General features: G+C 39.9%; 1 protein-coding gene across 1 annotated transcript in view; it reads right to left on the reverse strand.

The window, feature by feature from the left end:
- Grm1 (glutamate metabotropic receptor 1) overlaps window positions 1-18,078 on the reverse strand; it is a 374,992-nt gene that overhangs the window by 248,412 nt on the left and 108,502 nt on the right. Inside the window, exon 2 of the mRNA XM_038340100.1 lies at window positions 8,520-8,769. Coding sequence (XP_038196028.1) covers window positions 8,520-8,769 — 250 coding nt within the window. The remainder of the gene's footprint in view (window positions 1-8,519; window positions 8,770-18,078) is intronic.

The following is an 18,078-nucleotide window of genomic DNA, read 5'->3' on the forward strand; positions in this document are numbered from 1 at the left end:
GCTCCAGGCTCTCCTCATTGAAACAAGTAAACACACGAACTTACATAAGAGAGGGGAGCTAAAGATAGAATCAAAGCTTAGCATAAGCTAGCCTTACATTAAGGAGAAGGTCCTGCATTACCTAGGTGGGTCAAAAGTAAACACAAAAGTCTTTTATAATGGTAGAGATTCAGGTGGAAGAACTGAGGAGGTGGCAATGTGAGATAAAATCATTCAGCTCTGTTGGCCTTGGAAGATAGAGGAAGACTAGAATAAATCATGGGATGTGGGCAGACTCTAAAAATGGGAACAGACCTGATAATACCTTAGTTTAAGCCAGTGATCTACATCAGACTTCTGACATCATGGTTTAATATTAAAGTTCGGTGTCATTTCTATCATCAAATATTCATGAATAAATATGCAAATATGTATATAGATAGATAATAAGCAAAACAGTCCATGTGACCACCTAGTGATGGTCTCTAAGCTACACAGTAGAGAAAGGGAAGGGGAAGAGCAGAATCCAGCTAATGACAGAAGGCTGTGAGGTAGGCAGATGGATCGATTACATTACAGGTAGATAATAGAAGGATTTGCAATAGATTTATTGTTTTAATGAAAACTAGTTGACAGAGGAAATAGCCCTTCCTACATCAATTAGTCATAAAAATATCCTCCCTCTTATTTCACAGCATAAAAAAGTTAACTCCCAATGAATCATAGCTAATATGAAATAAATAAAATTATAAAACTGCTTTAAATGTATCTGATCTTGGAGCACATGGACAGAGTATGAACCACAAAAAGAAGAATTTGGTAGCTATACTTTGTCAACATTAGATTTCATCTTCTAAAACACCACTAACAAAACCAACGCTTCAGACACAAGAGAAAAGAAAAATTTGCTAAGCATACGTATGAGCATAATTTCTGCTCAGAAGTGATCAAGAGCTTCCACACAGTGAGACAGAAAAACTGACAATGAACTGGACACAGCTGTACACAAGGGATTGCACCCACAAATGTATCAAAATATGGCAAATAAGTTCATAAAAGTGTTCATACTATTAGTCATTAGGAAAATGCAAATTAAGACCACAAAGAGATGCCACTGTACACCCACTGGAGCAGCTAAATGTGAAAAGACTGACAATCCTATTTTGGTGAAACTGTGCAGGATTTAGAGTTCTCAAACATTGCTGTTAGAATTGCGATCTTTTCAGTCACTCTGGAGAACAGTTAGGTGGTTTGGTATAAAGTAACTTCTAAAATTAAAAGTATCATAGATTTATGACCCATAGACTCTTCTCTAGATATGTCTTAAGAGGAAATAAGGCTAGAAGACCGCAAAAGAGTTGGCCATGGATGTTCGTAACAGTATTATTCATAACAAATAAAGTTTATATTGAGACAATATAAATCCCTGTCAGTTGGCAAGTACATATGCAAATGAGCACAGTCATGCCCCTGGAATCTTACCCAGAAATAACAAGGAAACTATGGATGCAATTTTTTCTGAATAGTGTTTGAGTAGTTAAGTAAGAGTCTGTGATGAATACTGAGATTCGTGGCTGCTTGGGATGCTTACTTATTTATACCACTCCCACTAATGTTCAGCGACTATTATAGGAAAAGCAGCAGCAAGAATGTAAGAGCCACAAGATAGTGAGAAAAGATAAAAAATATTCAGCAAGACACAGCTATTGCAACCATAATCACACAGTAGCTATGATTGCCTGTACTAGGTCTACATGAAGTGGACCTGTCAAAGTCAACATGGATCAGGGAAGTGTTAATGAGTTCCTACCTTTCCTGGTTGAGCTATTGCTGATGGTGGATTTAGGGGGAGGGGCAGTATGGCCTTCAATTATGTTCCCAAATAATGAGCCAACAAAACTCCAGTGTATAATCCAAGCCTGTAGCCACACAGTCCTAGAAAACTGGGTGGTCACAAAGCAAAACGAAAGGCATGAATGTAGGAAAAGGATACAGGGCTGGGAGTTGGAGTGAAGTAAGCAGAATACACTGTGTACATGGCTAAAATTGCAAAAGAATAAAAGTAATCAATAACAAAATGAAAATAAAGTAGATACAATACTGTTTGCCAGAGTTGGAGTCATCACTTTCTAAGGTAACTTTTAAACAGAAAGAAAAAGTCAGACACAAAAGCCTATATTCAGTATGGTTATCATAGCATCAGGAGTCAATGGTATTCTATGGAGTTGGAGATGAACCATCCTGGAGATACTAAAGAGTGTTTAATGGTGATGGAAAAGTTTCACACAATCATTGCTTTGGTTCATGAATATGATGCAATTCATCAAATTATACTCTTAACATTGGTGAATTTAAATAAAGCTGATTTGAAAAGTAGGTATGGGTTCTCCAGTCCCTCTGTGAGATGCTGAAGGAGTATCCGATGAGAGCTAGAAGACTCTCTTGGGTTCAGCTGTGGACAGGAGCCAGCTTAGGAGCAATTCAGCCATCACACCATAGTTCTGTCAATCAGAAAAAAAATTGCCATCTCTATCCCATAGTCAGCCTTCGGAATCCCACCCAGATTCATACTTCAGAGATTCCTGAGACTATACCTGCTCTGTGTGTATGGCAGGGGAAAGAGGGTCTCCTTTTTATCTCCATGAATCTGAAAGCTAGAACATGACTGGTTAAGGAGACAAAACAGTTTTCAGGAGGAAGAAGAGATAAACACAGGAAATAAGCAAAGCTGCGAATTCTATTTACTCTAACTGTTATCATTTATCAACTACTTCAACTACTTGCCTATCAACTACTTGCCTGCTTCAACGCGAAACTTTAAAGGTGCTTTGTTTTTTTTTTTGCTTTTGTTTTCTTTTCAGAAGGATTTAAAAACTATTATATGCTTTTTAAACCATCATCTAAAATATTTAATATTAGAAGATAAATAAAAATAATTGGAAGAAATAAGTAATCAGAAATTTAAAACAATTTTCTCATGGGAAATAGATACTTCAGCTATAATTCAATATTTACTATAACTTTACAGTGACAGGATATAGTGGTGAGTTCAAATTCTATCACTACCACTTACCATGTTTAGAACTTGATATTATCTAAACATATGTGTATTTTGAGCCAGCTTCACGGGGTTTGTTAGGAATAGAGATGCATGCTAATAGAAGAAGAAAGGTCAAACACTCAGCCAACAATAGCTCTACTGAGATGTATTTGAATTCATGTATATATTGTTTTAGCATTTACTTTTGTCAGATAAAGAAACAATCTAAGAGTTAGAACAAATCCATTAGTTTATCACTTGAATTTTAATAATTTGATTTCAGAGACTCATTTATTCCAAACAGGCTTCTGAATAAGGATGATTACATGGACAAACAGGGGTATGCAGAAACAGGTATTGGCTTCTGTATAAGTTCAGTTCCATAGATAAACAGAGGTATTGTGGTAGAAAAATAGAATGAGTTTTGAAAGAGATTATAATCCTCTTTGTTAAATCATCATCTAAAATAGTTAATGCTGGAAAAAATGTAAGGGATTCAGAGAAATAATATAATCAGAATTGTAAAAAATTTTCCCATGTGGAATGGCAACTTTAGTTAATTTTTTCTGAAGAAGATGAATTTAATATTAAAGTCAGGAAGAGGGAGCAAACAGACAGGAAAATAAGGGGTGATACCAATGCCACTCAAACAAGGCAAGCATAGTCTGATTGATAGTGTAAGTAACTGAATACAATCACAGAAGCTGATGCCTTCATGCTGATGTTCAAATCTAGACTGTTTCTCTCTGTATCATTTAGAAATTACTTAAATTCTCCATGAAGCAACATGCAGGTAAGATGCCTACCCTCTCATCACATGGAGGTGAAAATTAAGTCACCTGATATACACAATGCATGTAGAATGCCTAGCAGGCAATACATCCAAACACATATACATTATTACCATCATTAAAATGATCACTGTAGTTACGGTGAGCATAATCCTAAGAACAATCTTAAAATAATAATTTGGTACAGCCAAAGATACATTGCAGGATGATTAATATGAACAAACTTAGGCTACTTGATGGTGATGTCATGCCTACTGGTCCAACGTTTGAGTCTCCTGCAAGCCTGAAGGCTGGATTCAGGACCACAGATGAAAACACTGAGCTCGTTCAATCAGTTCTGGGTTTGGCAAGGTGACTGATGAGACAATGTAGATTGAACAACACCAATTCATGACTCAGATTAGATAAAATGAACCCATAAATGTATCCTATTGATCATGTGTTCATTATACTATCTGAATATCTTATAAATTCTAAGATTGTAAAAATACCTAATGAAGATCTAGAGCCAAATATTTCATTTTTGCAGAAAGAAAAACTGTCTTTATGGTCTTAGGGTGAATCACTGAGTAACCAAGGTCATGTGAGTACTTCATGGCAGAGCCATGACTCTGGGCTGGAGTTTGTTTTGTTCCATTTTCCCATTATCTCACATTCTCTGGTTATAGAATATTTTATTAACTTTAAGAAATCCCTTTTAAAGTTCTAATTTTTGCAATATAGTTTATTTTTCCATTATGAACAATTCCCAAATGTATGATAATTTGACTTTTAATTTTCTTTTTCATTTTCTAGGCTGAAAGGGTGATACATTCAGTAGAAACTATATCTTGTTACCAAATGAAGCATCAAATACTGGGATTGCATTACATCTCATTGATTGTTGGCCAAAGAGGTCTCATGGGAACCCCCAAACAACCCAGCCTGTTGCCTAGACCATAGATTGCTCTCCATAAAATGACATCCAAGTCCCATTGCTGAAGACAACACCTACACAGCTCACTGAATGTGGGGAAGATAAGCTGGTATCTACATAGTCTTTGCCCTATGTCCTAGTGTTTGGTGTAGGAAGGTACTCACTCTGCTTACTACCAAAGGAGAAACATAAACATCAACCGAGCCACAAACCCTATGAACTGCAATAATGTCTGGCTGCAAGATATGCTAGGGCAGTGGTGGCACAAAACTTATGGAAAAAGCTAACTAATATCTGATGTGACTTAAGGACCACTCCACGAGATAGAATCCATACCCAATACTGCTTAGGTGAGCAAGACCCTGAAACTAGAAAGCATAGGGACCTATAGTAAACTCAATTATTACTATTATAAAAAAAAAAGTAGAAACAAAGTGACTCATACTGACATTCTGATATACTCATAGATCAATGTCTTACTGAGTCATCATCTGAGAAGTTTCCTTCTGCGGCAGCATATGAGTAAGAATGGCTCCCAGTGGGCTCGTATATTTGAATATTTGTTTCCCAGTGATTGGAATGGTTTGGAAAAAATTAGGAGGTGTGGCCTTTTTGAAGGAGGTGTGTTGGTAGTGGGTGGGCTTTGAGATTTCAAAAATCTGACATTTATCTTATTGTCTCTCTGCCTAGTGCTTGTGTATCAGGTGTAAGCTCTTAGCCATTTCTACCCTTCTACTACCATTGCCATGTTCCCCACCATGATAATCATGGACTCAACTCTCTAGAACTGATACCATCAGTTAATTTCTTTATTTTGCAAGTTGCCTTGGTCCCAGTATCTCTGAGAAATAAAACATAACTAAGACAGTGCATTTAATGAAATCCAGGATTACAGATTTTCAGTTCATAATTGGCTTATTAAAGCTTAACATCTGCTTAAAGAACATCTGCTTAAAGACTTGACTGTAATGATAGGATTGGGGAGTTTTGCGTGGACTTTGTTATGCAAGATGCTAGGATGCATTTTAAGGTATTGTTCAGGAGATGTAAAGACTGGCATCACTTAACTTCAGTTTTTCAGATTGTTCTGAGAACAGCTGGCTAGGAGTAGGGAGGCAGTTGGCTGGTTACTGTGCTAGGCTAAGTGAAGGAAGACCACAACTTGGAGGAGGGTAGCAATATGAGAAATCTTGAAATCCTGAAATAACATGGCTTGATGGTAGTAAGGGCAAATATTTCTGATACACGGTGAAGTGTGAAGGGAAATGAGAGCCATGGAAGAGGGGGCATGTCAATCTTAATTCAGGAAATTCTACTTATTTACAATGAACTATCTCCTGGTACAATCCACACTAGAAGTTATTTGTCTTTTCCCTATATAAAAAGAGGTCCTATCCATTGTCACCTACACAATGTCCTCTTGTGAGCCTAGCAGCATCTAGCCTCATACCATGTCAGAGGGAAGAAAATGAGCTCCAAATGTGTGACTCCTGACCTTATATGCTGAAATGGTATCCTAGAAGTCACCGAATCCATTCTGGATATGTCTGCTGAGTAGGGAGCCAAGTTCAGGCAGTGTCTACTGGCAGAGCTCAGGACAGAACTAACCCGCTGAAAGAACAACTGGCCACCTGAGGGGAAGGCTGATCCCAAGTATGCGTATGATTATAACCGACATTGTCCCTTGCTCAGCCCCCAGTAGATTCATACCTGGATCTTAAAGGAGTATTATGAACAAAAGCTATAAAATATTATTTTCTTCAAAACCTGCTAAGAGATAGAAATAAGAGCCAACACCAGCTTGATAGACCCTCACAGAAGGCAGCCTAGAGAGAAAGAGATAATTTCCCTCCGTTTGGCAGGGTGTGCTACAGTTTTGGCACATCAAGGAATGCATGTCTCAAGAGCAGCAGCCATTGGTGCAGGAAACAGTGTTCTTAGCAATGTGGGTACTCGTTTGGGCAACAGTTGCTAGGGGTGGAACAATAGAACCCAGCGTGGTGTGGGCAGGTAGACAATAGGAGAAATGAAAGAAGTGCAAGGGCAAGTAGCTGACCTCTCCACGAGTCGGTGCCTACGAGACTCTCCGAACTGCTTACATAAGCTTAGTTTCCTTGTTAGCATACAAACTAGAGCCACCAAGTCTGAAGTGTCATTTCACCACCTTCTCCGGTTTTTGAACAACAGTGACAGAATGGATTCACACTGCACTTAGAGCAGCACATCAGAGCATCCTCCTCCTTAAGCAGTTAGTCCGCGTACCCCAAAGCTCACATCTGGCACATCTGTTCAAGATTTCTTAAACTGAGGTAGATCACCCCCAAGATATTAAAGAGACTTGAGTATCGTTGCTTTTGAAATGGAAAACATCAGATTTTTTAAAGTAAACATTCTTTATTTAAAAAAAAAAAGTAACAGTAACAGGCATTTTATAGAAGTAATTGAAGAGTGACTAGCGGGTGCCATCTGCCCTGGTGCTTATATTAAGAACAGCATTCTGAGTAACACTTCAACAGTGCTGTTTACATCCTTTCCCTCCTAAAGGAGACAGGAATCTTCTTCAAATGCATCTCCTTAAAGGGCCTGCTTTCTTATGACTATTTTAAGTGGTTTCACACTCCTGCATCATGCTGGAGAAGCCAAGGTGATGACCGTGAGCACATGTGTACCAGTCTTACCCAAATTCCCGGGATTTAAATCCCAGTGTGACCTGGCCACCATGCTTTCCCATTTCTGGAGAGTGTCTCAACGTCTCTTCACTTGTTTGTTTGTATTTTTATCCTACCTGTTTCTCAAGCCAATGAAGGGTCTCGGGCTACTAATTCCAGATGATAGTGAGAGAAAGTCCGCTGGGAACATGGCAATGCTGCTCCTACCATTTCCCAGCTTCCAAGAGAAGGGGCCAGCAATTGAGGTCGTTCTGTAGGAGCAGCATGAACATACTCCATCCGGTGTGGGGGAAAGAGGGGGCAACAAAATCTGGAGTAGTGTCAGAGTACTGAGGACAGGTGTACCTTTGCTGAGATAGAATCAGTAGGGGAAATGGCAGTTCATTCATGCAATACTAAGAAGATAACTAAGTAAGCAAAGCATCTGTTTGGTCAAAAACTCTGTGGGAAAAAAATAAAGGATGCTGGGAATGGGTATTCACACACATCCATATCCTCCAAAGACAGAGATGAGACATTGAGTCCATCACAAGATATCTGCAAAAATCACACTGGAACACCATGAAATATCCTTCACACATGTACACACACACACACACACACACGTGTGTGTGTGAGCATACACACAGCATACTGCATGTCTACAGGACCATTTAGTCAGATCTTTCAATTTCAGCTGTTAATATCTATCTTCTGCTCCCGTCACTGCCCTCCACTCACCAGTACTATGCTGGGTATTGTTTGCTGGGATCTGGAAGAGGTCAAAGCAAAGAACTATTTGCCAGGATGAGGAGACATGCCGGCAATCAACTTTGTGTCTCTAAAGAGTCTCATCACCTTGTTACCAGCCATGATGCTCAGCATGCCTCTGTCTCTGCAAGACACACCAGCAGGTCGGCTCACCTGGAGTCAAGAAGCTTGGTTATGTATAAAGGATTCAAATATGTGACAACTATTTGGAGAGAGAGAGAGAGAGAGAGAGAGAGAGAGAGAGAGAGAGAGAGAGAGAGAGAGAGAGAGGGAGAGGGAGAGGGAGAGGGAGAGGGAGAGGGAGAGGGAGAGGGAGAGGGAGAGGGAGAGGGAGAGGGAGAGGGAGAGAGAGGAGAGAGAGATGAGAGATTTACCTTCCAATGAGTGAGAACTCGCCCACGACACCCAGTCGTCGCATGGCACTCAGAAGTCCCCGCACCGTCATGCCCTCGCAGAAGCAGACCACAACCCTGGCCTTTGGAAGTCGCTCCCGGAGCTTGCGCAGGAGCCGGTCAAAGCTCTTCTCGCCTGCATTACTGTAGATTTTGTCTGAGTGTGCGATGCAGAGGCCTTCCTGGGCAGCCAGTTCTTTGAAAGCGTCCATTCCACTCTCACCGTAATTCCCTGTTTAGAAACAACCAGCAGATGTTCAAGACCTCTGTGTCAGCCACATCCCTGCCAATTGGAATGAGGACTTGGGGGTCTGGGGGTAAGTGCGTGCAAGGGTGTGGGTATTGCCCAATAATTCATAAATCTAACTGGGGTCAGAAGGAGACCTCCGTGAAGTAAAAAGCATCAAATACAGCCAGCAGTCAATTCTGTGAAAGCCAACAGAAATTACATGAGCTAAGCATCCATCCACAGTTGAACATTGTTTGCGAAATGAAGGACTGATGCCCTACTTTACAGCCATGGTTAATAATGCATGTCCCATATTTTAAACATGTGGGAAAGTTGATCTCATTGGAATATGGGGATCAACTGGTTTCATCTGGATTACAAGACACAGAAACTCAAACCAGAATAAAAAAAGCTCTGCAAAATCTCTAAACTGGGCACTCTCCCACTACCTGATCAACTGGGGTCCTCATTTCAAATTTTACCAAGGACACAGAAGGAAAGTTAATAATTAATCCAACTGCTGATTGCAACATCTGTAAATCTTTCCTCACTGACACTCCTATTTTCTGCCGTTCTTCCCAACACGTCTCAAGTGCTCAGGAACAAAGCCAGCCCCTGTCAAGGTCAACAGCTCCCATCGCTTCTTGTCTATTCTAATATTTTCTACTGTGATGCTTCTCCCTTTCTTAGATAATGGATTTCTTCCTTTTTGCTGTGGAACATGGTCTTGTATCCTGTAGAGATTTGTCACTTGTATTGGTTTAATAAAATGCTGATTGGTCAGTAGCCAAGCAGGAACTGTAGGTGGAGCAATTAGAATAGGAGAATTCTGGGAAGAGGAAAGGCTCAGTCTCCAGTAGTCACCCAGACACAGAAGAAGCAAGATTAAAATGTGTCACTGATAAAAGGTAACACAGACAAGAATTATGGACTAATTTAAGATGTAAGAATTAGTTAATAAGAAGCCTGAGCTAATAGGCCAACCAGTGTATAATTAATGTAGAACTCTGTGTGTTTCTTTGGAACTGAAAACTGCAGGACCAGGCAGGACAGAAACTTCTGTGAGCACCTTTTAATATGTCAACTAGAGAAAAATAGTTCTTGGATTAACTGTCCACCTAAGTTACTATTTCATCCACTATTCCAGGTCCCCACAGAAACAACTGCATAGGTCAACAGATTTGCTTCTTAATTTCCCATTCTCTCCTTATTTTCTGTGTTTTTAATTAAGTAATTTGCATTTTATTGGTTAAAAGTTTACATACACTTAATGTTTAAATTCACTTCATGAATTTGGACATACATATATCCATCAACCATCTCAAAATTCAACCATCACCAAAGTCCTTTGTTATTAGAGTTACTAATCACACCTTGTTGTTATAGTCCATGACCTTCATTTTAATCAGCAACTTGCTGTATTCAAGGCCACACATCCCTTAAAGCCTTTGATATTCCTGACTCTTGAGACTCTCTAGTCCCCTCACTACTAAAAGACCATTCCTTGGTTCATTTGCTTTATTTTCCATCTCTGCTCATCCTCTGAATGTCGTCATGCTAGGAGTCCATCATGGGAAACTCGTGGTTGACTCTCCCACTTCAGGAACCACTCTCAGCATATGCCCTCAGGTATTGTATGAATGAGACTGCTTAGTCATCTACTGTAACTTCAGGCTGAAAGATACTTTAGAGAAAAAACTGTGACATTCATTTGCCTGCCTGACAAGTCCTTCTGTGGACTGCTCAGAGTCAACACATTGAATTCCTCCTCTATTTTGCAAACATGCTTCTTCCAGGTACTTTCTATTAGAAACTCTAGCTTCTCCCCACCAACTTTCTCAATAACAAAATTGAGGAATTAGTCTAGCAGCTGTGTTTTCACCAAATACAGGATCCATTTCTAGAGCTCTCATCTCCAGAGTGTTCTTAAAACGGTTTCTTTGCTCTCTTTCAGTCTCTTAACCATGCTTTATGTCCTGTTCCCTAAAGGAGGAGGCTGACATAATGATTCTTGCTCAAAGAACTGATGGAGGGCAAGAGGAGCAGAGATGCAGAGGAGGATAGGAGACAAGTGCTAATTAAGCAGGAAGCTTGTCTCAACTAACAATTAGTTTCAGGCTGGTCCCCACAGGAGGTGACGGAGAACCTCATTCCACAGGCTCAGTCCCACCTCGGAGCAAGGGAATTCTTGTCCGTCCATCACCAAATATGCTTCCCAAAGGGGGTAAGTCATAGCTTAAATTAACAGATGTCTACTTAGGTTGTAACTTTTAAATAAGACAGAAATCAGTGAACCAGAGAAAAGGAATCAGGGAGGGTGGCCAAGAGTATCCTCTTCACAAGCACTCTCAGTTCTCAGCTAGGCAACCGCCTTAGCCTCATGATTAGACTCTTCGCTTCTACTCTTGTTCCCAGTAGTTCATTTCACACCTAGTGCCCTGTTAAAGTGTGGCTCATACCGCAGTACTCCTTTACAAAAAGCTCCAGTGTCTTTCCAACATGCTTAAATGGAAAATAAAAGCTCACCTAGACCACCATGCTACACCCAGGCGGGTCCTTCCACCTTCTCCAACTCTGCCTCCTCCTACTTTCCCTCCCTCACCTTCCTTACGACCATAGCCAATTCTTTCTTCCTGGAATACCCCAAACACATTCATTTTCGGCACTAGCCTTTCTCCAGCATCTGAACAGACACTCTTCTAGCAGAAAATCTTATTGATCATATTCCACTTTGTCTGAAAACTCTCCTAATTACCTTAAATTACCCTCTCAGAAAACTTTGCTCGTGTTCACTACTTTAATCCCAATGTCTATATCTGATGTTTTTGCTTATGTTTTATTGTACCAAGAATATCAGTTTCTTGAGAGTATCACCATATGACTTGTTCTGTGATGCATGCTTAGTAGAAGGGTTTTATATACTTAAATTCATTACTGAGAATTTCACTCAAGGGCATTTGTTATGACAGGCCATTGAGAAGTGTACAGGGATATAAACAAGTAATTTAAAAACAAGCAGTCAGTGGGTAGAAAGTTTACAAAAATTACTGGATCTTATTAACTATTAAAATGGTGCAATTAAAATAAGGCAAGTTATTTTATTTATTAGAAAGTCAGTATTTCATTAATAATATTCAGTATTGTCAGACATGGTGTTGTATGCCTTTAATCCTACCACTCAGAAGGCAAAATGAATTTCTGTGAATTCAAGTCCAGCCTAAAATATATAGCAAGTTTCAGGACAGTCAGGGCTATGGAGTCTGAAAAAAACAACAACAAAATTAATAATAACAATAATTAATAATAATATTTAGAATTAGCAAAAATATACGTGCCTTCAGTCTCAGAGAATGTGATTAAAATATTTTCAGAAAATTTGGCCATATTTTAAAACAAAAATAGGATGTCAGATAAATATAGCGATTATTTGGTCAAGTAATTATGAAATAATTTGTTCCAGAAAGGACTTTTAACTTGAATTTTAACATCTGTGAAAATGTCATAAGCAATGATTGTCCTGTATGTTTACAAAAAAGGTTTCTTGTCTCCTTTTTCATAAGATTTTGTAATCAAATTATATTTTTGTTCTTTGACAACTTAAATATCCTACCTAGTTTACTTTAGAGATGACCAAATGGAAGAATTAACACATTATGAGAACTCCAGGACCCTGGACTGTGGAAACCGGTCATAGCAAAACAAGCAGCACTGACTGGTTCTAAGAGAGAAAGCCAACAGATGCCTTATTCATCTGTAAAGGGGGCATAAAGAAGGAAGTGAGATGCCACTCTCAGGAAATACAGTTTAGGGAATCCTCATGACACTGTGGATAGACTCAGCAGAAGTCACTGTCAGTCTGTCAGGAGATGGCAGTGTGTGACAGATAACTTTACTGCTGTGTCACCAAACCCTAGGCTCCAACCCCCCAAATTATTTTAGTCCTTCATCAAAATGCATGCAAATTAAGTGACCAAGGGTGTTCTTTGCATGAGAATAAGAAAATGCTTGCATTCTAAATCTAGTTATAGCCATGGACATGCTTAGCTCAAACCCATCACTTTACAATAGACTAAGGCACCAAGCAGTGAAATTTCTCAGTGGTCATGAAGCCTGCTTATGGAAGAACTAAATGATTGTGGTGGTGGTTTGAATAAGATTGTCCCTATAAGGCCCCATGTATTTGAAAGCTTAGACACCGGTGAATGGAACTCTTTGATGGGATGACAAGGATTAGGAGGTGTGTCCTGATTAGAGGAAGTGTGCCATTGGGAGGGAGTTTTGAAGTTTAAAAAGCCCATGCCTCTCTCGATAGAGCGACGAGATGAAGAGAGCGAGAGAGAGCTAGAGACGAGAGAGAGAGAGAGAGGAGAGAGGGCGCAGAGGGAGAGATCATAGAGCAGCGACGATCTCGAGCGAAAGCGTAGGAGAGCGAGAGACGTGAGAGCGATCTCTATCTATCTCTATCTCTCTCTATCTGCCTCGCTCTCTCTCTCTCTCTCTCTCTCTCTCTCTCTCTCTCTCTCTCTGTCTCTCTCTCTCCCTCCCTCTTTCTCTTAGCTTATAAATCAGGATGTAGTTCTTAGTTCCTTCTACAATACCACTTCTGCTGCCTGCTGTCATGCTCCCTGCCTCCATGTTTCCCACCATGATAATAGACTAAGCCTCTGAAAGTAAGCAAGCCCTCAAGTAAATGCTTTCTTTTATGATAGTTGCCTTGGCCATGGTGTCTCTTCACAGCACTAGAAAAGAGACTAAGACAGTTGTTAACCTTCCCTGAGTCTTAGACTCCTTTTGATTGCTACACACATGGACACACAATTCAATGGGTGTTTAAATAATTGATTGTAATATCTGTGTTGGTTAGTTCATTGTACAGGGATCTTGTTCCAATTTTTTATTCATATGATTTTCACTCATATAATTTTTTTATTCATATGATCTGTGGTTTAGAATACAATTTTGTTTTGTTTTGTTGAGATAAGTTCTCATTATGTGGCTCTGGTTGACTTTGAACCACAAAGTAGCCAAAGCTGGCTTCATTACACAGATATCCTCCCCTATCTCTGCATTCCTGCTGTTTAAATTAAATTTGTACAGCACACATTCTGCATGAGTATTTATTAATAAATTGATGGAGAGCTGGGAGTTATGCACCAGGCTGTGTTTAAACTTCCTGTTTCTTTCATGATGTCTCCAAGCTTGCATACAAATTTACATAGATACAACAGCAAAATTTTCCTTTACAAATCTTCATAGTTTAAAACTTGTACTCATAAACATTATCTTATTGATCTCTCAAGAGTGCAATCATAGCCTAGCATGATCATCATCAGAAAGACTTTATCCAGCAACTGATAGGCACAGGTACAGAGACCACAGCTAAACATTAGGCAGAGCTTGAGGAATCCTAAAAAAGAGGAAAAGAAAAGATTGGAGGAGCCAGTGAAGTCAAGGACACCACAAGGACATGGCCCACAGAATCAACTAACCAGGGCTCATAGGGACTCATAGAGACTGAAGTGATAATCAGGAAGCCTGCATAGGTCGGACCTAGGTCCTCTGCATATATGTTATGCTGAGTAGCTTGGTGTTCATTCAGGACTCCTAATAGTGGGAACAGGGGCCATCTGTGACTCTTTTGCCTGCTTTTGGGACCTTTTTCCTCCTACGGTATTGCCTTGTCTGCCTTGATATGAGTATATATGCCTAGTCTTTTTGTAACTTGTTATGCCATGTTTGGTTGATATCCCTGGGAGGTCTGCTCTTTTCTGAGGGGAAATAAAGGAGAAGTTGATCTACAGAAGAGGAGAGATGGCGAGAGAGATTGTGAGGAGAGGAGGGAGGGGAAACTGTGGTCAAGATGTGGTATATGAGAGAAGAATAAATGAAAAAGAAATGAAAGAATCCAATCATATCCATTAGCCTATTGAGAATCAGATACAAATGGCATGAAAAGGGCAAAGAAAAATCACGTCCCATTAAAGCTCTCACTGTGTTACCTTCTATTTATTACAAGCAATTGAAACAACAGCCTGAGAAGTGCAAGTGTAAGCCTGCAGTGCAGATGCCCAGGACTAAAGGTCAGAACAATGCATAAAATATGCACTACTTGTTCTGAGTCTTAAAACATCACAAGTGTTGCTGCCACAGAAGGGAGACTGGGTGAGCTGTCTGCCGGGCCGTGAACACTGCCAGAGTGAGAACAAGACATTCAGCCAGTGACTCTGCCCTCTGCCTGCCTTAAACCACCATCCTGCCCTCTGCCCTCCACTGGGCTTCCCAGGTATTGAAGAGTTTATTTCAGTACTTCTCAGGATCTAGCCCTACGGAAAAGTTATGAATATGTGAAAATAATTTATACTAAAACACTTAAATAGTAAAAAGTATGATTTTGAATACTTGCAGCTAATAAAAGCTGTGCATTTTGTTGTCATCCTACTGGTGAGTATTTTATTAAACTTTCAACTTAAAAATGCTTTGTTCTGCCCTTTAAGGGTTGCCAAGAAAGATCATATACTGGATTATCTTTCAATCTGATATATATTTGCTGCGTCTAATGCTGGACTAAACAGCTAAATATTAACATATCCACTGAAGCAAACCTCATGTAAGCCACATGCCCCCTTTTACCAGTGCAGACTCGGAAGCTCAGACAGATTAAACAGTTTTCCCAGGACAACCCATTGGTGCATCTAAGCTTTAACACTTGAGAAATTCTTGCTCATAACGACCATGCTGTATGGTTCCCTACACAAACTCACAATTAGCCATGGAGGTGCTCAGGTGCACAAAATACAGAACTAAGCTGAATACGCTAGATAAAAAAAAAATGAAGCAGTAATAGATTTGGGGAAAATGAGCAGGGAGAACTAGAGAAAACCGATTGGGAAAAGGAGGGATGAAACTGACCCTGTAAGAGGGTAAGGAAGGGATGACATTCAAGGGGATTGGAAATGGATGTGAAGCTGCAAGTGATACTTCTAGAAGCAGTGGGGAGTCATTCTGGAGCAAGCATCTCATGGTCGTTTATAGATTGATGTCCTGTGACACTCTCTAGTGAGGCATCTGGCATAAGATTACAGCATAAAAATGTGCTATATGTTCCTGCAACATAACAGATTTTATGACAGACTTTGTTCCTGGTACAATGTTGTCTAAAACCTAGAGAGTAAGAGGCAAATGGAAGAATAGCCCATAGAATAGAAAATTCATATCAGAAAGACTAGTCTAACTCAGCCATAAGACAGAAGAGTCACAGAGTAAAAGAAGATGTGCTATAAACTAAGCATCCCATCAGCTGATAACAGCACTTAGAAAGGGCACGGGACTCACTGAGAAATCCTCAGTATTGAATAACAAAAGAATTTCAAGACAATGTGATTGGGCTGTATTATCTATACAATAGTAACATTAGGAAAAGTACTGACAATGGGCATAAACATTGGAACTATCCAAAGAAGGAAAAACCAATGGCTACATCTAACTCTAGATATTCTAACATACATATGATTTTAAAGCAGTCAGATAGGATAATATTGTGTGCTAATATTCTTCATGTTGCCTTTGAATAGACAGGAGTATCTACCACTTTAAATACTTTTCTTGTTTTTCAATGCTATTTCTGTTGAAATGCTGTCGCTGGGGCCGGGGAGATGACTCAGAGTGGAAGCAGTTGCCTTACAAGCAAGAAGGCTAGAGTTCTGATCCCTAGAATCTTTGTAAACGCTTGGTAAAAAGGAAACCTCCCTGAAATTCCAGTCTCTGCAGGTGGAGACAGGGAATCCCCAAGAGAGTCACCCAGTAAGTCTGACCGAAGGGCAAGCTCTGGGTTTGACTGAGAGGCCTTCCCTCATTGAATAAGGTAAATGTAGTGAAGGATGATTTTCAACGTCAATCTCAGACCTTCAAATACATCCACATGTGCATGTACACCCACACATACAAACGTACACATACACACACAAAAGAAAAAAATGATTAATCAATTTAATTAGAATACTGTTATTTGGCATTTTTAAACCTTGGTCAAACAACCATGTTTACCATTGCTTATTTACACATCTACACATCAATTCTTCAAGGCAAACATGGGACTATTTTTTCTACCTCATATAGAAGTAAAGGCTTTAGCCTTGGAAAAAACACTACCCTAATATCCTAGGCATACTTGCTTCGTGCAGCCATAGGGCCACCTGAGGGTGCCTGCCTTTCTAGTCTAGTCTGTATATACAGTTCCAGTCAACAGATAGCTTCTTGAGACACACTTGGCAAATACTGATACTGTTCCATTTTAAAAAGAATTATAATATGATTTCACAGCATATTGTAGAAATCCACAGTGGAACATCTATCCCTCTCGGGAAATTCTTCCTTCTAATCTAAATTTCATCCAATAAAAGTCCACATTCATTCTGTCTTCATTCTGTATGGAGGCAGGTGTCAGCCGGGTCGATGTGGGGAAAAAGGCACTCAAGAAGTCATCGTTGTTCATCTTTGTTGTCTCTCAGTAGAAAAATGACCTCTGCTACTTCAACCTTTCCCTGGACCTTGGAAGTCATTTGGCTCCCTAGCAAATAGGATGGTTCCTTTGCCTCTGTCCAGACACCTGCTGAGTCCTCAAACACATCAGCATCCTGGGTCTGGCCATCAGTGAGTGAGTCATCCCCTGCCTTAGGACATTCAGGTGACAGCCTGTACAGAAACTGATACACAAGGTCATTGAAGGAATTGCTGTAAACAGGACAGTCCCAAAGGACAGAGCTTTTACCAGCAATTCCCAAGCTCCTGTTTAAAAAGCTGCAAGAAAAGCATCAAAGAGATTTATCATGATGTAGTTGCTTTCTTTATGGCATGGGACTAAGAAAATGTGGTACTTGGCTTTGTGCCCCATGGTGTCTTACTGCTCCTAACAACTGAGTGGTTAAGAGTATGATCCAGGAGGCAAAGCAACCTGTTTCAATCCTGTTTACTGGGCACTAGATAACCTTAAGGAATTTTCCTTTGATAGCCCTGGGTGCCTCTTGAGTAAAATGGAGGTTATAATATATATCACAAAGCCTTCTTGGGTATATTAAATAGTGTGCTAATGAATGTAAATTTTCTAGAATGCAAGAAAATGCACTAGAGACTAGAGAGATGGTTCAGCACTTAAGAGCACAGCAAATACTGTTCTTGCTAAGTACCTGAGTTTAGTTCCCAGCACCCACTTCAAGCAACTTACAACCACTTGTAATTCCAGCTCCAGGTTCCTAGTGTGCTCTGCCGGCCTCCCCAGGTACCTGCATTCATGTGTATGTACACACACAGACACAG

Source organism: Arvicola amphibius, chromosome 8 (genome assembly GCF_903992535.2).
Source record: "Arvicola amphibius chromosome 8, mArvAmp1.2, whole genome shotgun sequence".
Classification (NCBI taxonomy): Eukaryota; Metazoa; Chordata; class Mammalia; order Rodentia; family Cricetidae; genus Arvicola; species Arvicola amphibius.